We start from the raw sequence: 25306 nt of genomic DNA on the forward strand, positions 1-25306 counted from the left end.
AAACGGTTTGGTTTCTTACAAACGTTATTAACGTGGCTATAATTCTGAATGCTTAAACATTTTGAACAATTATTCATATGTATACAGTATAATAGCTACATCTCTGACGTTTATAACAAACCAAACCGTTTGAAAATCGGTAGAAAATTGAGCAAGTTATGGTTATTTAAAAGTACATGCACCATGTTATGAGTGAGCGAGCACCCTGTCGTAAGATGGCCGCCGTGTGCGGATGTCGAGCTCCATTGGCCAGCAGCGCGGACGAGACATCTAGCCTTTATATGATATCTATGTATGGGAGTGTCGCAACTCTTTCTCTCTAAGGCTCTGGTTTCACTTATAAACTAAATCGCAAATGTATTTATCATAGCGCCACCTAGTGTCCGAAGCATATGTGTGGGGGTGCCTGGGTAGTGGGGGACTGTGGAACCATCCCACCAATTTTGAAATCTCTGCAACTTTTAGACGACTTTTTAGACTATTTAGGGCAAAAAAGGAATACAAATTTTTAAAAACAGTAAAAATGCAATTAATAAACAGGCTTTGGAACCCTAATTATTTACTTTATTTAGGGATCAAATCAGTTTTCTAAGTGAAGATGTTGCCCCCAAAGGGAAGATTTGTCAAATTTAGTTCGAGACTATTTGGCTAAAAGTAAATGCAAAAAAGAAAAAGAAAAAGAAAAACAGAAAAAAAGGTTCAGTTGTGAAGCGAAAACCTCCAGCACCATTTGTATGCACATGCACGTTGGGTTTATTTTGTGTGTGTGTGTGACTTAAATGTCCAAAAAGTGTCCAAATACTTATTGAGGCCACTGTATGTGTGTATGTATACATGAGAAAATCAAAAAAGGCCTGCAGGCTGCTGAGCAGTGCTCATGTTTATTTGAAAGGCTACTACCGTTGAATAAATCTGCAGTCTGTCTGTCACGGTGAGCTCACGTTCTCAGCGCAGATGTTCACTCAACAGCACACTGAGGAAATGCTGTGACCCTTCTCTGTTTTAATCCTCTTTATCTTTGCTCTTTTTTTTTTCTTCTCTCAATCCTGACTCACTCCAATGGCTTGCACAATATTTTGCTGGTAGTCAAAACAGAACTGGATTAGTTTATTATCTTTCAATTAGCTCTGAAACAGGCAATCTGCATGATCTCTCAGCCTATCTCGGTCTCTGTAGACTTGTGAGGGTCAAAGTTCACATATCCTTCTGCTTTAGACAGACACACATACATGTACACATGACGGACTAATGCATTTTTAAAACTAATTTTGTATTTAATTAACAGTGTTAATTACAGTCCCAAATTTTTTTTCTTATACCTGTCATCATAGACTTCAGTAAAATAAAGATATAATTCCTTTATTACAAAAAGTTATTATTTACAATAAAACAATATATTATGATGAAGAACATGTTCAGTACAGTCTAAATTTCAGCTCAAGGTTTAACAATTCTCCATGATGGCAACAAAATCTCCTGTTGGATGAGGCAGTGTTTATTTTAGCCCAAAGGATTTTTTTGGAACAACAGTGCCATCTTGTGTCTTATTTTAGTGGTAGTGATTGAATTAACAGAAAACATCAGAGGCCCAGTGCAAATTCTGGTTTGTTAAGATAAACTAGCCTATCATTCAAAGTCTGGGGTCAGTAGATTTTCTTTTTAAGGAATTAATACTTTTATTCAGCACGGCGCATTAAAGTGAGCAAAAGTGACAGTGAAGACATTTTTAATGTTACAAACGATTTCAATGAACTTTCTGTTCATATAGAATCCTGAAAAAATGCATTACAGTTTACACAAAAACATAAGCAACACAAGCAAATTAATAACTAGAAAATGTTCTATGTTCATCGGGAGTCGAGAGTCTCGAGAAAAACTTTTATGTTAGCTTGACAAAGCCTCGTCTGTTTGAAAGTTTTATACGCTAGCATGATTTATCATGTTGCTAACAAGTTTTATGTTGTTAGCATGTTTGTCTTATGATGTGCTTAACATTATTTAGCATGTTTGTCATATGTTTTAGTACATTGCTAGCATGAATTAGCATTTTTCAAGCATTTGAGAAAGTTCCTAGCATGAATTAGCAAATTAGCATGTTACTAGTCTTGCCAATTGCTAACAAGTTGTTAACACGTTTTAGCACATTACTAGTATGTTTAAGAATGTTGCTAGCATGTTTTAGCAATTTGGTATCACTGTGTCATGTTGCTAGCATGTTTTTATACATTGCAAGCATGATATATAATCACGTTGCTAGCATGAATTAGCACATTGCTAGCTGGCAGGATTTTCACAATGCTAACATGTTTAAGCATGTTACTAGCTAGTTTTAGCCAGGTTTTAGCCAATATAATAAGAAATGTTTTTTGAGCACCAAATCATCATGTGACTGAAGACTGAAATTTAATGGTTGCTGAAAATTCTGCTTTACCATTACAGGAATAAATGTAAAAATAAAAATTCTGAAATATATTATTTTAAATTGTATTATTGTTTCACAATATTACTGTTTTCTGTATTTTTGATCAACTAAATGCTGCCTGACTGAGCATAAACTACTTTTAAAAACATAAATAAATCTTACGACCCCAACTTACTTTCTTTCTTTCTTTCTTTCTTTCTTTCTTTCTTTCTTTCTTTCTTTCTTTCTTTCTTTCTTTCTTTCTTTCTTTCTTTCTTTCTTTCTTTCTTTCTTTCTTTCATTCAAAAAACTTTTCCGTAAACACAAACTTAGTCAAAGTCAGTGTGCGTAGTATAACTTTGTGTTTGCAATCACTTTAGGATTGAAAGCTGAACAGCTTTACTGGGAAAGGATGAAATGAACAGAATGTAAACATTGGCAGAAACGTATATTCATCATTATTACAAGTTCAATGACACCTGTAAGGTTCAACATTTTATACCTGAAAAATCAGATATCATTCCATAGCAGCATTTTTAAACATAGATTTTTCATACTTGACCAAATCCAGCAGAAATATAAATATAAGTTCATTAGTTTATGATCAAGAGTATTATATTTGTAAAAAACGATCGAAACGAGTTGATTTTGTCTCTTGTTTCAGTTCCTCTATTCCATCTATCTCATCTGCCACAGAACCACGAGGGTGCAGGAGACTGTAATAGAGTCCCAGAAAACCCAGTCCGAATGAATTAGTTATCAATATAAAAAATATAATGGGCAGGAAGTAGTCAGTCCTTTCAGACTCCGGCTTGAGAAGATACAACAAAATAGGTGCAGCAAGATTTTGACACACACTAACAATATAATACACAGTCATAGGAACTCTGGTGTTCACTCCTTTAATGTTAAAGAAGGTAAAAACCAGGATAACTCCAACAATGGCTCGATAAAGATGTTCAAGGACTGGTGAAATGCAGAAATCGGTCTTCTCCACAATTGCCCAGATGGTTCCCACAAGCCATATCAAGGCCATTGCTAGAGTACTTAAGGGGGAAAGCATGATGAAGAGGGTGAGGCTGAGGATTCGAGGGGTTATGGTAAATATTTTGTAGAACAAGTAGACAGCTGTTGGGATTCCACATGGCATCTCATTAATGTGAGGTAGAGAGCGTCGTAAACACCGCCGATAATCCACCGTTGCCCAGGCTATGTTGATGAAAGACACAGCCATGCTAATGTCTAAAAAAAAAAAAAAGAGATTTTATTTTATTACAAATCAGTCTGATTACATCAGTCTTTTACGCTGATATATAGACACATGCACTCTTAAAAATAAAGAGTGGTGCCATAAAATAACAATTTTGGTTTACACAAAGAACAGTTCTTAAAAGTAAAAATTTTTCATAGTGTAAAGAGCATTTTAATAATATTTTTGTCCATTTCCAATCTTACATTCCATTCCATGGAGCCATTTTCCACAATAAAGAACCTTTTGTGGAATGGAAAAGTTCAATGAATGTACCTATAATGCTTCTTGGAACCATTGATGAAACACAAATGTTACTTTTTTTTCTTTTAAATTTTTTTTTTTTTTAAGATGTATATAATGTCTAGCATTAATTTAAAATATAAATAATTAGTAAAATTTTAAATGTCTTTACTGTCACTTTTGATCAATGTTTCTTTGTTGAATAAAAGTATACATTTCTTTTAAAAAAATCTTACAGACTCCAGATTTTTTAACAGTAGTTTAGACTGCGGACAGTGTTGGGGAAAGTTACTTTAAAAGTAATGCTTTACAAAATTGCGTTACTGGGCTGGGCTCCCTGTGTTTTTTTAATAAAAAAAAAAAAAAAAAAAGTTTGAGCAATATAAAGGCCCTCTCACACCAAAAGTGAAATAAACAAGTAATAAAAACTCGGTGAGTGTTTTAGCGCAATTTTCTCACCTCATGGAATCACAACACTAAGAGATAGTAAATCTTTTCCTGGATTTTTTTTGTGCGTTCCCGAGATTAGACCTTCCTTAACATAATGCCTAAAACCCGAAGTCTCTAGGTTGTCTGGTTGAGGAGTAGATAGAAGTGCAAGATTGGTGCGCACAGACGCACAGAACAGAAATCATGAGTTAACAATCGCAATTTGTCCGGTGGAAAATTGCGCTAAAAAGCCTAAGGCTGAAAGAAATGCAAGTTCATGCCTGTACAGTTGAGGGCGCAGCTCAAATAAACCTTTCAGCTGTGCTGCTATTCTGGATTGCAGAAATATTTTAAAGAAAAAAAAAAATTAAACACAAATGTTATGTTTATCTAAAGTCATTTGCTTATTGAATGGGATTTATTTTTTAATGAATGGGGAAAAAGTAACTTGCATTACTTATATGAAAAAGTAACTAAATTTGCATTACTTATTACTTGAAAAAAGTAATCTGATTACATAACTTGCATTACTTGTAATCTGTTACCCTCAACACTGACTGGCATGTAATTATTGTATCTGTGCAGGACTTACATTGCAGATTAGATCGATGGTTGTGCTCCAGTATGATATAGACCTGCAGAATGAGTTGAGGAACGCTCTCCAGGAACGTCTCGAACATGCGGAGCATGCTCAGATCCGTAGCGAGGGCGAAAAGGCGTGAATGCTCCACCTCTTGAGTCTTGCCTGAATACAGGGTTTTAAAACTCTTCTTCAGGAGATGGTAATACCTTAGAGTAACAGATAGGCCAAAAGATTAACTCAATTTGTAAATGAAAAAAAAAAAATACAAATTTAACAAGTAAAGAAGCCCAAGTGTGGAGATGCTATATGTTAATTTCCTTCCTCTTAATTTAAGAACTAGTTCACCCACATATGAATCTTCAGTCATCATTTTTCTCACCCTCATATCTTTTCTCTGGAAGCTTGTTTCCGTCAAGGAATAAAGCAATAAAAAAGTAGTTATCCCGCAATTCTGACTATTTTTCCAGAATTGTGAGATATAAACTCAACTGAGAGTTATAAAGTTTGAACTGTGACGTGTAAACAGAATTGTGAAATAAAAAAGGACCTTTTTCACTTTTTAATTCTGTGCATTCTATACTTTCCAAAACTTTTTTCAGTGTTGTTTTGGACCCCATTGACATTCACTGTATGAACAAAAACAGCTGAAACATTCTTCAGTATATCTTCTCTTGTGTTCCACCAAAGAAAGAAATTTATACGAGTTTGGAACGACATGAGGGTGAGAAAATGATGATAGAATGTAGTACATTTTTGGACGATTTATCACTTTTAATATTTGGAGATTAGATTTAAGTTCAAATTGAGTAACATGATAAAGTAGCATGACGTTACCTTGTAATAATGCCTATCTGCAGTAAATGTATCCCGATCAGATCAGAAGTGGACAGACCTTTGTCAACAACTTCATCATTTTCTTTATCATCTTTGAACCATGCATAGCTGAATATCTGTATGCAAACAGATCCGACCAGAACAAACACAAGAGTCAGTGCGGCCCAGGCTATTTGACCGCTTCTAAAATACTGCACAGATAACAACAGGTCTGATCCGATGTCTCCTAAATAAAAAATTAATCCAAAAATGGTGCATAGCCATCGAAAAGTGGTAAATCCCCTTGATGTCATTATTGTGATTTAGGGCATTTGATGAACGCTGATGGCAGATTGTGTTTGTTAATGCTGAATATGTAGATAGACATTTAGTTCCTGTCAACGAGAACAGCTGCTTCACTCATTCCCTTCATGTCTTTATCCAAAACTGATAACCTGTATGGAATGAGAGAGAGAACAGACGGACATCAAAACATTGTTTTATACCAATACCAACTAAATACTGCTGTGAATGAATGAACCGGCTTATTGGTTCAGTTCTTTATCTGAATGAGTTTCTACTATCTATTTATGTTTTGGACTTTGTCCAGTACAAGCCACTGTACACAATGAATAATGAATGGTACATTATGTAATGTGCACAAAATGTGCAGCACACTATCAGAACTAGCACATAAACACTTTTAATAATATTCTGACTTACATCATGTGATCAAAAGTAAATTTTCATAGAGGGCCTGAAATGTCATTCATTTTTATGTTCTCAAACTATTTCAGAATGGATTGGTAACACTTTAAGGTTTCATTCATCAACATAGTTAAATGCATTAGTTAACATGAACTTACGAGCATAGCCTTTGAACGGTAGCCATTGATTTCCAGATTAGGAAAAAAAAAATACTAAAGAAGTCAATAGCTACCGTCAGCTGTCAGGTTACCAACATTCTTTTGTGTTCAACAGAAGATAGAAACTCATACAGGTTTGGAACAACTTGAGGGTGAGTAAATGATGACAGAATTTGCATTTTTTGGTGAACTATCCCTTTAACTAATGTAGTTACCTAATGTTAAACATTAAACCTTATGTTTTCTTTTGCTTTATCATGCCTATACAAAGCACTTTCAGTTTGCATTGTCTATAAAATGTGTTATAAAAAATAGGCTTGTCTTGCCTAATAAATACATATTAAATGTTGACATTTACTATTTTAAAGAAAACATCCTGAAAGTACATAAATCAAGTACTTACTGTTAACATGTTGCGTTGTGAAACAACACTTGTCGTAAACACCAGGACAAAATGTATTTGCTAAGCCTTCTTATACAGCAGTTAACAATGTCAAGCCATAAACTGTCACTTTGCGATGTTCCCGAGTGAAATATTAAATCAGCACATATCCCTCTCAGTAGCTATCAGTTCAAATTGTAAGTCCCATTCAAAACTTACCGGAGTTTCCATTCTTCTACGTGCTCAGCCGCAGTGACGACGAGTCTCTGCTTTCTTGATTCTAGTATCATTTCTCATAATTCAGATGACGTTGTAAACCACACCCATCTGAGCTAATCCTACAGTTACTGTGTGATGTAATACACACCCAAATACGTCTTACACTGTTGGAGGACCAATAAATTATCACAGCAATTATTCATTCCCTGACACTTTGAATACAGAACCAAAAGAAAAAATGCCTGCCATTCCCACAATTATACTCTCGGTCTCAGCCTTTCTATTCTTCTCAACCAGGAAATAACTGTGCATTCTGGTCATTACTTAGATTCTGATCTAAACTAGCATTTAACTTCCATCTAACCACATCTTGTCAAAGTGCTGTGCTCATGTGGGTTTGGCCATTGTCAAAAATGAAACGCAGGAAATGCCTGCTTTGGTATGCTGCTTTACAAGTTTTACAGTAAGCAACAGACTTCCAAGTAACTGTACTTCATGTTGCAAAGGCATAGAAGTTATTTTTTTCACACCAGATTATATGGACCACAATACCATCCACAACTAAGCAAAGATATGTAAATACAGGAATTTATTATTTAATAATATTTATATATAGGCCTATGTATGTAGGGGAGCGCGGGGCACAACGTAACACGGGGCTAGTTGTAACACACTTGTTTTAAATACTTCCACACATGCTAGGATGACGAAACTTGGTGTATTTACTAGTTGCCATATCAACACTATATAGAGAAAAAATTGCGCAAAAATATATATATTTTTTTGGAAGATATCCATAGACATTTATTAAACCATAGCAAAAGTAAATTTCTTACTTAAAGGGGGGGTACAATGGTGTTTCATGTATTCAGAGTTGTTTACAGTGTTAAAGAGATGGATTCTCATGCTTAACATGGCCAAAGTTTTTTACAAATATTTTGGACGAATAACGGAGAATTTCTGTGCCGAAAATCTTACTTCCGGGTTGGTACAAGTTTCGGCTGTTTTTTTTTTTACCGTGGATCTAATGACGTAGACCAGAGTGGAACTCCTTATATGAGCATTTCTCCCGGAAAAGCGCGACCGCGCACCTCAACGCGCTTCAACAGGAAATCATCGGCAGCGCTGCATAGTGTCTCCAAAGTGTTTTTGGTGAGGGAAAGCTTATCAAAGAACCCAGCGTTAGGAACAGTGGATGCAGAAACGAGTTGTGTAGACTGTTTGTTCCCTGCATTTCGACGATGAATGTTTTATAAACCAAGCCCAGATCGACGGATTCTCTCTATGGCTCTGGCTTCGCCCACACGGCCCGCCTCCAGACGCTCGTTTTTTTCCGGAAAGACTCGGTACAGCCTATTTTCTCTTAGAAATATAATAAAACTAAAGACTTTTTGGAGATATGAAGGATGCAATACTACTCTATAGGTACTCAAGATTAACAGGAGATTGAGTGAAAATGAGCATTTCACCCCCCCTTTAAGTTAATTTTTCATCTCTATTTTTTGTGTTTATTTAAAATTAGACAAATCTGATATTATTTTAATCTCCAATATGTTATTTAATTGTTGAGATAGCTCTTTAATGCTTCGCTAACTAGCAGAAGACACTAGCAGGGTATAAATCCCAGTTGTGCAGGCGGGGCACGTTGTAACACTGCGTTACAATGTGCCCCTATTAGAAATATGCTATTATATTCTATAGTTTTATTAATTTTATTGAGAAAACGTGAGAAAAAGGTGAATAAAAACTGAGAGTCAATGTTCAGAAATTACTAATATTTGTTTTGAACTATGTTGTATAGCAAGCTGTGTTTTCCTGTGTTCATAGTCAAACCTCAAAAATGAGTTTATATTTAATTATTAAAAATTGCCATTATTTTATATGAAAAAGTTTTTTAATTGTATTTTATTTAGAAAATATTTTAGTTTGTCTTGTATATATTTTTTTATTAGATCAGATAACATTTTAAGCTGTCATATGTCATGTTACAATGGGGCATGTTGTCACATTTCACTTCCATTCTTTCGGGGTATATCCAGAAAAAAGTATGTGTTAATAAAACAAAACCACATAATTGTACTAGAAATGTGGGAAATGAATGTGGTAAAAAATAAATAATACTCTGAACCATAAGTAGATTTACACAAACTGAGAAAGTCAAAAAGCGTTACTTTGTGCCCCGCTCTCCCCAGTGTATAAATACCCTTTTCACATTTCCAGGGTTTTGAAGCATCATTATAGGCCTAGTTGAGGAAACTTCTATAGTGGTGAATGGTAATTACAACAACATATATGGAAACGATCCATAATAGCGTTTCTATGACTTTCCAAAAGAGGAAACAATATGAAAATATCAAGAGCTTGTTTACGGTGGTCAGAGAGAAAGATTTCAAATTTGCCGCCAATCCCTCAGCCGTTAGAAACGAGTCCCACACATCAGCCTCAGCTAGTTTTCTGAAATGTTTTGCTAAGGTCCATATACTCTTGTTTATTAACAAAAAGGACGTTTATTTAATATACATATATATACCTCTGTCCCTGCTCGTCTCTAACCACCCTTGGCCTGAGAATGAATCAAACTTCTTCGACACTCCAGTCCAGCAGATGGCGCCACTGCGACTTCTGTCATTGTATAAAGTGGCTAAAATCGAAAAAGAGGATGGAAGAAGAAAGATAGAAGTAGGCGTTAAGACTGACGTGCCTGCCAGATAACAATAGTGAAGACGTGTTCCTCACTCACACTCACCAAAAGTTCTCTCAACATCCACCAAGATGGGAATCCGAAAAAAGACCAACAAGAACCCACCGGTGCTCAGTCACGAGTTTGTGATCCAGAACCATGCGGATATTGTGTCTTGTGTTGCTATGGTGTTTCTGCTGGGTCTAATGTTTGAGGTGAGAATCCGCTTTTATTTCATTCATTCACTGTTACAGATTTAAGACCAGTTTGATGACAAATCAGCCTGATTAGTGTTTCTATAAGAAACCCATAGCGGATCTTTCTTGTTCTGTCAGAGTCTGAACAGATCCTTTCACTTCCTTTATGAAACGGTCACTTTTTGGTTTTACCTTAAATGTGCAGAATTTTTATATTCTTTTGCATTTCTGATCCATATAAATGAATCTTATTCCGCAGGGTTTAGCCTACTCTCACGTTCAGGTGCAACTGCCTTATTCAATTGAAACAGTTGGGAATTTTGATTCAGAGAAACATGATGCACGAGAGAGAGATAGGAATTCCCTATGAAGCGATTTAAGGAACTTTAAAACCCGCGAGACGAAAAGCACGCGCAAATGTGTTACATTTAAAGAAGTGTTGACCGGAATATAAGACTTGAATTGTAAAAATGATTACGTAACATTGTGGCTGCACTGATACTTTTACGCGCAAATGAAGTGTTACGTGGCAATCGGAGAATGACTGAGCGCTGTCATCGGTGCACAGCAACTGGAGGGCCACGATTTTTTGCAACCAAAATACTTTTACTGATAGCGACTTAGTGATTTTACACTCTCGGCCCTCGTTTCTTAGGGATGCGAGTTTGCAAAACCGTTAGATTTGGACGGTCGTTTTCTGAATATCAGCGCCAGTACTGGTGCATCATGGGAAATGAAGTTTACATTACCTGAAACGGATTTGGTGCTCTTAATGGGAATTTCTAAACAGATGTGTCTTATGTGTAAATGATATCTTGAAGAATGTGTGTATTGTATGAAAAACTGATTATAATAGCTGTATGTGGCTTATCATTAACTTGAAGGAACAAGAGGTTGCCCAAAAATTATAACTCAGTGACTGACTTACCCTGTTGCTTAAAGGTATAGTTTTACACACAAAAAAAGCAAACCTTGTTGTTCCAAACCTGTTACAGTTTATTTCTTCTGCTGAACACAAAATAAGTTATTTTGAAGAATGTTGTTAGCCATTGACTTTCACCATTAAACTGTCTGGTTACCAATATTCTTCAAAATACCTTCCTTTGTGTTCAACAGAAGAAAAACTCGTACAGGTTTGGAACAACATGAGGGCGAGTAATTTCATTTTTGAATGTTCATTTTTGGGTGAACTATCCGTTTAAAATCTGTATGGCTTATTTTCTGTTCACTTGCGTCGCAAACCTTATTTCCTAATAGTGAAAGAGACTGACTGACTGCCATTCTATAATGACTGGTCTCTCATTTTAGAGTGAAATATTCCTTTATTCACTTTTGTATTGACTGCCCTTTTATGTTTCTTTCCATGTAGATTACATCAAAGGTAGCGGTTTTGTTCATAACTGTGCAGTACAATGTTACAATTCCAGCAAATGGTAAGTATGTGGTAAATAACCTACCATTTATTTTGGTCTGTTTGCATAGCTTGAGTATAAATAACTTTTTGTCTATTTATTATTTCTGTCAAATTTTGTTTATTATGTGTGCATTTCTGTTCTAATTTAAACAGAAGGGTTTGTTCCAACAAGTTTTTGTCTATTAATGAGCTGATGTTTGATGCCACTTGCTGTAGCTGTTCATAAGTTAGCTCAATCATTTAAAAACATTTAACAACATTGTTTGTTTTATCATGATTCTCTCCTTATAGTTTGCAAGATTATTGCTCAGTTCCAAAGGATCAAACAATAATTTGTAAAATCAACTGCATTGCCTCTGTTGTTCATTATCTGTCTTTTTGAGATTAAACAAACAAATCAGATATCAGTTGTCTATTCTTGATTAAATCAAGAAGCTAGCCATACTGAGTGTGCATGCATGCTTATGTTTTGGTTGTATTGTGGATTTTAGGGGGTCTAGAGGAAACACCCGTGAATTACTTCCATTACGGTCTGAAAGATGTGGCCACCGTCTTCTTCTACATGCTAGTGGCCATTATCATGCACGCCATTATTCAGGAATATGTGCTGGATGTAAGTATCCCGTTGTGAACTAAGCTTACTCTAGCTGAAATGTTAATATCATTCTTGCATAAATGTTAATGTATCTTAATAGTGTTTTGGTGCAACACTTTTAATACTAATAAATGTTTTAATTTATGCCATTTACGTGAATCCATGACTGTTCAGAAAATCAACAGGAAGATGCACTTCTCCAAAACCAAACACAGCAAGTTCAATGAGTCAGGGCAGCTGAGTGCGTTCTACCTCTTCTCCTGCCTGTGGGGAGCCAGCATTCTTGTCTCTGTAAGAGCTTCACTACTCCGTTTCATATAAATAGGAGCTTATGTGCAGGTTGGATGTTTATAGCTGTGTCTGAAGGATTCATTTGACTTATTCTGCTTAATTTGAAGGAGAACCTCCTGTCCAACCCCGTCAGCCTGTGGGACGGCTACCCGCACACTCTTATGCCGTAAGTACCGCTGTCTGTGCTTCTGTGAAATGCAGACTATTTTAAAGGTTAGTCACCCATCAATGAAGATTCTGCCATACTCACCTTTATGTTGTTCCAAACCCATAAAACTTCAGAACGCAAATAAAGGTTTTTTTTTTTTTTAATGATTTTTTTGGTACCTCCATTGAAAGTCTATTCACCCAAAACTCTGACGCTTCAAAACGTTCATAAAACGATTGTAAAATAAATCCATATGAATCAATCGGTTTAATGCAAGTCTTCTGAACAGGCACGATCACTTTATATGGTTAACATATGAATATTGATCAGCGAAGGTACATCGAGAATTCAATTTTGGGAATTGGAAGTTCAAGCATGCTTTTTTTGACGCACGGGAACCAATGAGGTTCATTCTCGTGCGTTACGCAGCACATTTGAGCTTCTGCAAGAACCATGAGGTTTGTTCTCATGCGTCAAGCAAGTACGGTTGAGCTATCTCTTCAGAAGACTTGGATTAAACCGCTCGATTCATATCATTTTATGAACGTTTTGAACGGTCAGAGTTTTGGGGAATAGCCTTTCAATGGAGGGACATACATTTTTCAAATTTCTTCATTTGTGTTTTGAAAATTAACAAAACTCTTATTGGTTTGGAACGACTTAAAGGGATACTTCAGGATTTAGCATTAAGCTTTGTATTAGTAGAAAACCTATAGTATTTTCGAATTACCGTGCTTTCCTCCCTCATGTCCCCCTGAGACGAGAGATTTATGTATTTTTTGTCTGGAAAAAATCCTCCGATGACGTAAAAATCGTCAATTTTGCGTCATCAGAGGATTTTTTGGCCAGAGGCTAAAGACTACAGCGAGTAGTAGGGGCTGTCCCGCATGGTTCAACCCGCCCATAGAGGGTGGGATCTCACTCACTGAATGTACAAAGTGTCAGCCGTCTTTCTTTGGAAGCTAAGCTAGCAGGCTCTTTTGTTTCAATCTAACTGAATTCATTCCGATTGGTGAATCTGAATGTAGTGTTTACATGAACGTTAAACAAGTGATCGGTTGATGTGCGTTTTAACATTGCTAAGAAAATTCCCGCTCCTCCGTGAGAGATACGAGACTGGTGCGTCTCAGTAATCACGCCACCGGCCTCGCGCCGTTCTCCCGCGGCCCTCAGCCTCGTCCTGTAAACATAACGAATGGCGACTGTAGAACGCAAAAGCCGAATCCCGGACATTTTGGGGGATCTCGAAATCCCGGGCAAACTCGTCACGGAGTCTCACTAGTAGCCTAGCCTTGTTGTTTTTAACTGCGCTCTTACCGGTAGGCGTGGCTTGGGAGTGGCCTCGTAGAACAGCGAAGCAAGTGCATTCTGGGAGTTGTTGTCTTTCATCCACATAAGCCAAAAATACACTTTCTGTCTTTTCTCAGTCTAGAAAGCTCCAAATTCAAAAATAATTTCACATTTCTTCTACATAAATGACCTATTTTAAATACACATTCATCTTTCCAGAGGTGAAGTACCCCTTTAAGTAATTAATGACTGAATTTTCATTTTTGGGTGAACTATCCCTTTAAAAGCTTAGCATGTTTAAATCTGAAGAAATGGAACATGCTAATTAATGGTGGGAAAGTGATGGTTGTTTTTGAAGTGGGCTGTAAAATGATGTAGGTTCATATTCCACCTCACGTCACATCTGCCGATCCGCTGCATGAGCGCTCATAAGTTACATCTCCTTTGGTAAACTGATCTGCTGAGCTGGTTCGCACGAGAAGACAGTTCAGAAGCTATCTCAACGCTCCTGATCAAATTATCTTCGATTAGTCTACCTCTAATTCTCTCTTCTGATTTTTGTAGACCTACTGTATGAAACACAGCTAGCAAATGCAATTACCATTGACATTTGATTTCCACGAGTCGTGAAGATGCTGAAGAAGTTCGTTGTCTTGTTTTAGGTTCCAGCTGAAGTTCTACTACATCTGTCAGCTCGGCTACTGGCTTCATGCAATCCCCGAGCTCTACTTCCAGAAGGCCAAGAAAGTAAGCAAGCAAAGTCAACATAGTGTTTCCAGTGAGGATGCACAACATGCACTGAAACCTATTCATGCATCCTGTTATTGTGACGGGACCAGTTTCCTTCTCCAGAGGTTCCTTTGTTTACCAAACTTTTACTTTACGGAAATTGACAGAAGACATGACAATGTTGTCTTGTTTTATTTTTCAGGAAGACATTCCTCGCCAGCTTGTTTATATAAGTCTTTACTTGGTCCAAATTGCAGGAGCCTACATTCTGAAGTAAGCATTTGTCATGTTTATTAATCATAAACAGTTGTCAGGGCACATATTTTGTACTACAACATAAATTGCACACGTTCACAGTGTAAACATTTTCATTGAAGACTGGAGTAATGGCTGCTGAAAATGTAGCTTTACATCACAAAGAATAAATTACCATTTAAAAATATCAAGATAAATTTTAAATTGTAATAACATTTTACAATATTAGGTTCTGTGTTCTTGCTAAAATAAATACAGCTTTGATGAACTTAAGAGACTTCTGTTAAACATCAAATATTTTTGAGTGGCTCTTATTGCGCCTGGTTAGGACATGGTGTAAAGTTGTCATTTACAGATGAAATAATTACAAAACCATGCATAGTGATGATAATTACACTTTTCAAAGACTAATAATGTAGTAGTTTCACTCATGTTTAAACCATTAATTATGTATTTCCAGTCTGAATCGGTTGGGTCTGGTGTTGCTGGTTCTGCATTACTTTGTTGAGCTCCTCTTCCATGTTTCCCGACTCATTTACTTCAGCAATGAGGAAAGACAGACCGGGTGAGTGCCATTCATTTGACACAGCAAGTCCAGCTAATAAACACTTTGAATGATTTTTACTGTGCACAGGGAGATATGAAATTACAAATGAATATCAGCACAATTCTGCGTTTGCAAGGATGTTTGACCATTATGAAGTCTTTTGTGTATCACAGGTTTTCAGTGTGGGCTGTTCTGTTTGTGCTGGGCCGCTTGTTGACTCTTTCCCTGTCTGTTCTTACTGTGGGCTTTGGGCTGGCCGGAGCAGAGAAACAGGGTCTAAACATCGCTGAGGGAAGCTTTAATGTCCTGTTTGTTCGGTAAGTAGGGTGATCATCTTGTGTTAGTTGTAATCCTCAAGGCCTGGGTATAATTAAATTTCTGCACCCGGACGCGTCTTGCACGCAGTGGTGTCCTCAGCTTTCAAAGTATACTCGACTGCGGATGGCCGAGTTAGACACATGCATAGTACAATTGTTGTGTCTTTCTTGCGCATGCGCTGTTGTACGCGCACCGTCCACGCGGTCTCTTAATTGGGATGCACGCGGACGGGGTGTGTGGACTTCCGGCGAACCTTCCTGATGATGAAAATTATGTCAAAAGGACGGCTGAAGTATACTTTGGGCTTTACACTACCTCACTGCAGTGAAATGAATAGATTAATCATGCAAATGTTTTGAAGCATTTTGGATTGCTCTTTAGCAACTGCTGTTTTGATTTTGTTTTTCAAGAAGCAATTTTTTTAGCACCTTATTATAAACCAAGTGCCTTACATGTGACATGGTTGAATTTCTGTAGAGCTTTGAAGTAGAAAATTCTCTGAATTCAAATGGTTTGTACTGCACATGTTATGTTGTATGTGCAACGCTTTTTTTAAAGGGATAGTTCACCCAAAAATTTAAATTAGCCCATGATTTACTCACCCTGAAGTCATCTTAGGTGTATATGATATTCTTCTTTCAGACGAATACAATCTGAGTTATATAAAAAAAAAATGTCCTGGCTCTTCCAAGCTATATAATGGGAGTCAATGGGTATAATTTTTTGGAAGTCCATCAAAGCACATCCATCCATGATAAACGTGCTCGACACGGCTCTGGTGGGTTAATAAACACCTTCTGAAGTGAAGCGATGCTTTCGTGTGAGAAAAATATTCATAATTAAAACTTTATCGACTAAAATAACTAGCTTCCAGCAGACGGCCGTACGCAACGATTTATGGCGAAAGACTAACTTTTGAACTTTACACACAATGTAATGACGAACACGATATATATATATATATATAATATACCCATTGACTCCCATTATAAAGCTTGGAAGAGCCAGGACATTTTTTAATATAACTCTGATTGTATTCGTCTGAAAGAAGAATGTCATATACACCTAAGATGGCTTCAGGTTAAGTAAATCATGGGCTAATTTTCATTTTTGGGTGAACTATCCCTTTAAAAATTATTTGCAGAGTGAGAGATGTCAACAGTCATTTGGGCAAAAAACAAAACTTGGCATCATATATAAAAATTTGCTCTAGTGTCCCAAAATTTCCATCATAACATGAATATGTAATCGCATTGTAAAAGCTCTTCTACTGGAAGTGAGTGCCTTTTTGGATGGACGTGATTTAGTTAAACACCAGATGATGGAAGAAGTAATGATGACCTTTTGCTTGTATTATTGTTGGATTTGTTTGTAATATCTCTGTTTCTCTCAGGGTGACTGTCCTGGCTGCAATATGCACCACTCAAGCTTTTATGATGTGGAAATTTATCAACTTCCAGCTGCGTCGATGGAGAGAACATGCACAGACTCAGACCTTAAAAAAGAAACCGTCGTCTTCTAAGAGCAAATCAAAGAAAGGTCAGTTTTGCCCACTTAAGAGCCGATTCTACTGTTCCAATTGGGGTTGGGCGATATGACCAATGATCATAGTCAAGTCATTTTTATGGCTGGAGTCACTATTTTTCTAATATTCAACTGACATGCATCTAGTGTTGTCACGATACCAAAATTATTGTTTCGATACCAATACCAAGTCAAGTATTGCGATTTCGATACTTTTTCGATACTTTTCCTGAAAAGGGAGAAACACTCTCAAATATCATTGCTGTGCTTTATTTTAAATCCGGGACAACATTCTAATCCTATAACACACTAATAAATGAACATATGAACAGCAGATATATTAAACATTTGAACAAAATATGAAATATCAAAATATAAAAAATAAATTAGAGCAATGCCATTCAAGGTAATTTTTTTTTTATAAATTTAGCAGCATTATCTCATTTATCATAAGAAACATAAGAGCTTTATCTTGATTCTGAACTTTGAATAAAAATATGAACAGCGATTATATTAAACAATGTTTAATATTGGTAACATATGATAAGCCTCATTGGTGATATATTTGACATGTGGGGAGAGAGTTGTGGAAGGCCTATACTTCATGTTAAACATATAGCAGCAAAGACAACGTCGGCAGTGTTCACGGTAAAATAGGCTACAGAACAATTCGTTCTTGTTTGAACCAAACATCAAAATGTCATTTATTAATATGTATTCGTGTCAAAATGACATAGAAACATCTTTTCCTATTCTATTTTGCCTGGAAACTTCCAACACACTTGCGTGTCGTGAAAAATAGGCGTCGGTTCTATTTTTAACATGCACGCGTTTTCCGCGCTCTCGAGCTGCGCCCAGGCGCGTGTGTCACGCAGGCAGTTTACATGGGAGCCGAAATAAAAACGGACACGACACGCAGCCAGTGTGTCACCGGCCTTACAAATCTGGAACGTGGTCATTCTTAGAAGTATCGATACTAATAAATTAAGGAATCGTGACGTTTTTAATTTCCGATTTACTTTTGAAGTATCGGTGCACCGTGCAACAGAGCAAGTTAGGCAACGTACTTCCGTATGTCACTCCTCGCATCATCTTTTTCAACGAGTCGTGGAGACGTGGACCACTTGTGCTCGCACATGCAGCCATCTCGCTGTAGTGTTTTGTCACATGACACTGACAGCGGCAGGTTCTTTGCTGCGTGCATCAGGAAAAAAACACAGACGTCCATAGGGAGGCGTTTTTTTTTTTTTTTTTTTTTTTTTTTTTTTTTTTTTTAAGTATCGATACTGATAAATTTAGGTATCGTGACGTTTTTAATTTCCGAGTATCGCGATACTTTTCAGGTATCGGTACACCGTGCAACACTACATGCATCCGAACTGTTTGTTCACTTAAGACATAAGCTTTTACATCAAATACTCGCCAAGATGGCATTTTGACACTGTTCAAGTGCAATAAGCTTTGAAAGATAACTGAATTTGGCATTGCAAAAGGCGGCTTTAGTTCACACATTATTAATTAAATTAATTATTATTATTAAATTACATTCATTAATCACCGTCATGTCGTTCCAAACCCGTAAGACTTTCATTCATCTTTGGAACCCAAATGAAGATCTTTTTGATGAAATCAGAGACAGTAGCTATGTTTCCATCAACTTGTCAATCGAATTATCTGAAGTTCGGAAAAAAAATCATGCGAATTAAGCTGCTGAAAGTGTGTTTCCATAAAACGGCTTTAAAGCGAATAAAAACCTGTGCGTAATGACGTCACATGCTGTTTTGCGATCAAATTGGTATATCGAATTGATTTGAGACATTTTAAGGTGTTTCCATTCATTTTCGCACTGAATCGCACAACATTCAAGCAAACATTTGCGAACAAAGTTTTGCAAGACAAAATCAATAGGCCTATTGCACAAGTTGTAATGGTGCAGAGTCCTGCACGGGTCCATTTTTTGAGACCGCCCCGCCCGTACGCGCAAAGTTCAGCAGATCTGACCCGTGCCCGCAATAAATCGCACACAAGCCAAAATCATTCAATTTAAAGTGCTTTATTTTTATCTCGCACCTCTCTCAACATCACCATAGCCTCATGAATGGGCTAATGAGTGCTAAAGTGCGCTTTGTTTTGGGCCATTCAAGTAGCCCAGGCTACCTCCAGTTCACGCGCGGGCGCCTCTCCGTGTCCTGATTATATTGCCTGAGATTTAGCTCTTATTTATTAAATCCAGGAAAAATGGTTGATTAAACATTGATTAAAATTAAGATACAATTAATACGAAACGAAATTCACTTTAAAGAAAGTCTTTCTACAAAAACAAACTTAATAAAGTGGTCAAAACCAAGTCTGCCCACTCCATTTGTCTCCCGATATTCGGGATCATCTTATCTTATTCATGCTTTTTTCACTTTTCATATAATCAACATAAAAAAAAAACAACAAAAAAACTAAATCGTTTTTTAATGACAGGGCTACAACACATGGGTTTATTAGCCTGCCCTACAATCATTGAATATTATTTTGCTAGATTGATGGGTTTTTATTTAAAAGAAAGAGCGTAGCCTACGTTTGTAGGCCTATAATAGGCTATGGGCAATTTATATATACAATAGGCCTACTAAAATATAATTAATATTATTTTATTGCATTTGTATTAGTTGTTTGAAGAGTAAAAAAAAAAAATCGGTCGATCTTAACGCAAGTTTACAACCGGCCATTCGGTCGGACTAAAAGGGGGAAAAATTTTTATTGGGTCGGTCCTAAATTGACAGGATCGGTCGGGTAACGGCAAAGAATATTTTTAAGGATGCCCAAAACACAATATTTGCGAGTGTGTAATGGCAATTTAGACAAACAAATATTGCACATATTTTTCATCCGCTACCCGCCCGCAAGGAGTTCATTATCCACCCACATCCCCGCCTGTGAATTTTAGGAATGTCACAATCCATCCGTTTTAGCCACTTTTATGCGGAACCCAACCCATTGCAGGACTCTAGGTGCTTATGTGACAGCTGATAGCGACATTATTTGACTGTTATGGCATTTCTTAGATTTTTGCTATAATAGCCATTTTATTTTTCTGTTAAATTCAATTCAAAAAGTAGCCTATCTCGTCTCCTCGTTTGTCCACGTTGTTGACACCGCCACACCGGCCATGTGTGCAAACCAGACAGTATATAATGGGTGCAAACTGGGCGGAAATTAACTAAAACTTTTTCTTTTGTGGTGGGTTGTACCCATAAAATGACCTAAAACTTAATCGCAATCCATTATTTATTCGGCAAATAACGTTTCCATCAGCGTTTATCGCATAAACCGTATATCGATCAAGATGAAATTCGATCAGACCGACCGTATTTCATTTTAGTCGATATTCAAGAAATTCAACCGAATTTTGCTGTTTCCATAAGGCATTTTTCATTCGATATCACATAATTCGGATAAAAACGTGGTGATGGAAACATAGCTATAGACCTAGTTGTCTCCATAGACAACTACTCAACTGAAACTTTGTAGCTTCAAAAAGTTCATAAAGAGATTGTAAAACAAATCCGTATGAATTGAGCGGTTTAGACCAAAATTTCTGGAGGAACTATCGCTTTATATGATGAACGGATTGAATTTAGGCTTTTATTCACCTAAACATTCATCAACTCGCACATCAGTTGTGGTAAACGGAATCTCAAGCATGTTTGCTTGATGTGCGAGAACCAATGAGGTTCATTCTTGTTACACAGCACGTTTGAGCTTCCACATCAACCAATGTGGTTCATTCTCGTGTTACACAACACGTTCGAGCTTCCGCAAGAACCAATGAGGTTCATTCTTGTTACGCAGCACGCTTGCGCTTCCTCATGAACCAATGAGGTTCATTCTCGTGTTACACAACACGTTCTAGCTTCCGCAAGAACCAATGAGGTTCATTCTTGTTACGCAGCACGCTTGCGCATGCGTAAGAAGTAATGAGGTTCATTCTTGTGTTACGCAGCACGTTTGAGCTTCCGCAAGAACCAATGAGGGTTATTCTTGTTACGCAGAACATTAGAGCTTCATCGTTAACCAATGAGGTTCATTCTCGTGTTACACAACACGTTTGACCTTCCACATCAACCAATGAGGTTCATTCTTGTGTTACACAGCACGTTTGACCTTCCACATCAACCAATGAGGTTCATTCTTGTGTTACGCAGCACGTTTGAGCTTCCACATCAACCAATGAGGTTCATTCTCGTGTTACGCAGCATTTTTGAGCTTGTGTAAGAACCAATGAGGTTCATTCTTGTTACGCAGCACGTTTGACCTTCCACATCAACCAATGAGGTTCATTCTCGTGTTACGCAGCATTTTTGAGCTTGTGTAAGAACCAATGAGGTTCATTCTTGTTACGCAGCACGTTTGACCTTCCACATCAACCAGTGAGGTTCATTCTCGTGTTACGCAGCACGTTTGAGCTTCCACATCAACCAATGAGGTTCATTCTCGTGTTACGCAGCATTTTTGAGCTTGCGTAAGAACCAATGAGGTTCATTCTTGTGTTACGCAGCACGTTTGACCTTCCACATCAACCAATGAGGTTCATTCTCGTGTTACGCAGCATTTTTGAGCTTGCGTAAGAACCAATGAGGTTCATTCTTGTGTTACGCAGCACGTTTGACCTTCCACATCAACCAATGAGGTTCATTCTCGTGTTATGCAGCATGTTTGAGCTTGCGTAAGAACCAATGAGGTTCATTCTTGTGTTACGCAGCACGTTTGACCTTCCACATCAACCAATGAGGTTCATTCTCGTGTTACGCAGCATTTTTGAGCTTGCGTAAGAACCAATGAGGTTCATTCTTGTGTTACGCAGCACGTTTGACCTTCCACATCAACCAATGAGGTTCATTCTCGTGTTATGCAGCATGTTTGAGCTTGCGTAAGAACCAATGAGGTTCATTCTTGTGTTACGCAGCACGTTTGACCTTCCACATCAACCAATGAGGTTCATTCTCGTGTTACGCAGCATTTTTGAGCTTGCGTAAGAACCAATGAGGTTCATTCTTGTGTTACGCAGCACGTTTGACCTTCCACATCAACCAATGAGGTTCATTCTCGTGTTATGCAGCATGTTTGAGCTTCCCCATCAACCAATGAAGTTCATTCTCATGTTACGCAGCACGTTTGAGCTTGCGCAAGAACCAATGAGGTTCATTCTCGTGTTACACAGCATGTTCGAGCTTCCTCATGAAACAATGAGGTTCATTCTTGTGTGTTACGCAGCACATTTGAGCTTCCGCAAGAACCAATGAGGTTCATTCTCGTGTTACACAGCATGTTCGAGCTTCCTCATGAAACAATGAGGTTCATTCTTGTGTGTTACGCAGCACATTTGAGCTTCCGCAAGAACCAATGAGGTTTGTTCTTGCTCAAGCAGGTTCGGTTGAGCTTCTGTTTTTGGCCGCTGATCAATGTTTATATTGATCAGCGGAAAGTTTTATATGAGGGTGAGTAATGACAGAATTTTTGGGTGAACTAACCTTTTAACATAATGCCTGTCCCATGCCTTTTTTTCATTCATGTATGTTTCTTTATTGTGGTTCTCTACCAGGGGGCCTCAACAAACTTCCAAGGGGGCCTCAAGATGACGTAACCAAAAATTAAGAAATATATTTAAAGAATTTTATTTTTATAATGATTACATATCTTTCTAGTTATGCCAAGCTCTAAAATATTTTATCGGGTAGAAATTTGAGTGAGTGAGGGACGGCCTTCAAATATTGTTTTGGACTGTAAGGGCCTTGAAGTCAAAAAGGTTGAAATCCACTTCTCTAACATGTCAACTTTAGGCAGTCCTGCGCTGCACAGATATATTCACATACTGCAATATGCACAATTGCAAAATCAGAGGAGCCCTTGTTCCAGTCTAGAATCTACATTTAATCAGTAAAGTACTTGAGGTTGCACTGTATAGTGAAAATAGGGTTGTATTTAAAGTGTATTGCTTTTATTAAAGAGAGAGTTAGCCCCCCAAAAAGGAAAACTATCATCATTTACTCACCCGGATATCGTTCCAAGTCCATAAGATTTAATAAAGCCTGAGAGGTTTCTATTCCTCCCTTGAAAGTCCAGATAACCATAAGTTAAAAGATCCAAAAAGGTTATAAAGGCTCGTAAAAACCAATCCATATGAATCGAGTGGTTTAATCCAAGTCTTGTGAAGCGATTTGATCTCTTGATATGATGAACAGATTTAATATAGTTTTTCATTTACATCTTAAGGATTATCGACACAAATACATAGAGCACATCACACGTGGTAAACGCAGAAGCTCAAACATGTGTGCAAAAGATGCATGAGAACTAAGGTTTGTTCTAGCTCGACACAAATTTTCGTATCTACCATATGCTATTTGTATGTTTGTCAATCATTGTTTAGATCATGTTCTAAATTAATCCGCTCGATTTACATTGATTCATTTTACGATGCCTTTATAACCTTGATAGCTACCTGGACTTTCAGTGGATGGACAGAAACATTTCAGGTTTCATTAAAAATACCTTCATTTGTGTTTTATAGATTGACCAAAGTGTTATCGGTTTGGAAAGACATGAGTGTGAGAAAATTACAGATTTTTGGGTGAACTGTCCCTTTTAGCAAATTCATTAAGTGGAGACGTAGTCACTATAGGGATCTAAACTACAAAATGAACTGCTAATTACTTACGTCAAGCCTCTTGTCATTTGTGTTTGTCACAGCCAATGGTGTGAACGGATCTGTTGGTGCCAGCGGAGCAGATTCTCCCAGAGCGAGGAAGGAGAAGTCATCATAAACCACCCACATTCCCAATTTCTGTACTGGCTGAAATCAGCCTGATCATTCCTCTCCCTCCTCTTTGTCCCACAGTTTGTCTGTTGCCCATTTCTCCTCTTGTTTATCTGAAAAAAAAAGAAAAGAAAAAAAAAACTCTGCAATATGGCAACTTCCTCATCCTGCTCTTTGATCCTGTAGGATGTTGAATGCTGTATTTCACAGAGCCATCAAACTATTGTCTCTTTGCAAGAAGGGCTTAAGGAAAAAAAAAAGTTGTTGTTTTTTTTTGTTTTTTTTTGGAGGGGGTCTTTTTATTTCACCTACATTTGTTTCCTTTTTCCGAAGGTCCATACTCTCTGCTTTATTTGCTTAATCCAAAACTATGATCCAGCCATACCTACAAATAAAACCCAAAAGCTGTGGGGAAAAAAAGTAACTTATTTTTTACAAGTGCCTAACCATACATCATTTTGACAGATCAGAGATAATCCAGTATTTTAACTTGAGTTTGAAATCAGGGGTGTATTTAAAGTTCTCTGAAGGCAAGTTTTCAGTTTTTTTCTGATTCTATCCTATGCATTTGGAACCATGTCTAATGTCTCCTCATTGTGTTGTTGTATAAAAGCATTGTCACACTTTTTTTTTGTTGTTGTTCATTAGAATAAGATCACAAGCGCAAACATTCATTTGATGCCTTTTTTAAACAAATATGGATTCCATTTGTTGCACTGGTTAAGCTAAGCGAATAGTGTAATGCTCCACAAATGTAGTTTATTTAGCAAAGGAACATGTTCCTGCAGTGTCCTTTAGATTCTACCTTTTAATCTTGAACTTTGCACAGCTGACATTGCTGTTCAGTGTAGATGACACATGGAAATGTCAAATCACAAGTGTCATTCCATGAGATTGTGAGCATATGGTCAGAATCTTAAGGAAAAGTTCTCAGACATAATTTTCACAGCCAATAGTTTCAGTTTAAGAACAATAATACTGAGAATCAAGTTCGGAACAATCATTATCTCACCTTTCTTTTACCCAAGTACAACAAATTAGAAAGACAACCAGTGAATACACTAATAAAAATGTTGTTTTCACGGTTATTTGTCCCTATTTTACTGCATTTGTCAAAACATGACCTGTTATTTCTGCATTTGTTTTATTGCATTGTACACTCTAAAAAGTGATCAGTTGACTTCACTTAAAAACTTGACAATACTCCACATAAGTTTTTTTTTTTCAACTGCGCATGAAGTTTATTTACTTAATTTTAAGCCAACTTTTTTTTAAGTTGTCAACTTTTTACAGTGTAGAAAATTACGGTGAAAACATTTTAAAAA

The 25306-nt window shown here is 37.1% G+C and overlaps 2 protein-coding genes across 3 annotated transcripts; one reads left to right on the forward strand and one right to left on the reverse strand.

The window, feature by feature from the left end:
- Nucleotides 1–2700: 2700 nt before the first annotated feature.
- Nucleotides 2701–7481, reverse strand: xkr9 (XK, Kell blood group complex subunit-related family, member 9). 2 transcript variants are annotated; one of them, XM_081352489.1, is made up of 4 exons: nt 7186–7481; nt 5740–6173; nt 4915–5111; nt 2701–3643 (listed from the first exon to the last, which is right to left on the reverse strand). In XM_081352489.1, exons 2-4 carry the CDS (start codon nt 6030–6032, stop codon nt 3015–3017), a joined length of 1119 nt encoding a protein of 372 aa, XP_081208615.1. In that variant the 5' UTR covers nt 6033–6173; nt 7186–7481; the 3' UTR covers nt 2701–3014. The 2 variants fall into 2 exon arrangements, with proteins under 2 accessions (XP_081208615.1, XP_081208616.1); XM_081352490.1 differs by lacking the exon at nt 7186–7481 and adding an exon at nt 6988–7172.
- A 2300-nt stretch (nt 7482–9781) lies between these two features.
- Nucleotides 9782–25269, forward strand: tram1 (translocation associated membrane protein 1). The gene is made up of 11 exons (XM_081352491.1): nt 9782–10080; nt 11432–11495; nt 11968–12089; nt 12246–12362; nt 12470–12528; nt 14463–14547; nt 14732–14802; nt 15245–15349; nt 15505–15648; nt 17043–17188; nt 23915–25269. The coding sequence occupies exons 1-11, from the start codon at nt 9958–9960 to the stop codon at nt 23986–23988; spliced, it is 1110 nt and encodes a 369-aa protein (XP_081208617.1). The 5' UTR covers nt 9782–9957; the 3' UTR covers nt 23989–25269.
- The last annotated feature ends 37 nt before the right edge of the window (nt 25270–25306 follow it).

This window comes from Scardinius erythrophthalmus, assembly GCF_964197995.2.
Source record: "Scardinius erythrophthalmus genome assembly, chromosome: 22".
Classification (NCBI taxonomy): domain Eukaryota; kingdom Metazoa; phylum Chordata; class Actinopteri; order Cypriniformes; family Leuciscidae; genus Scardinius; species Scardinius erythrophthalmus.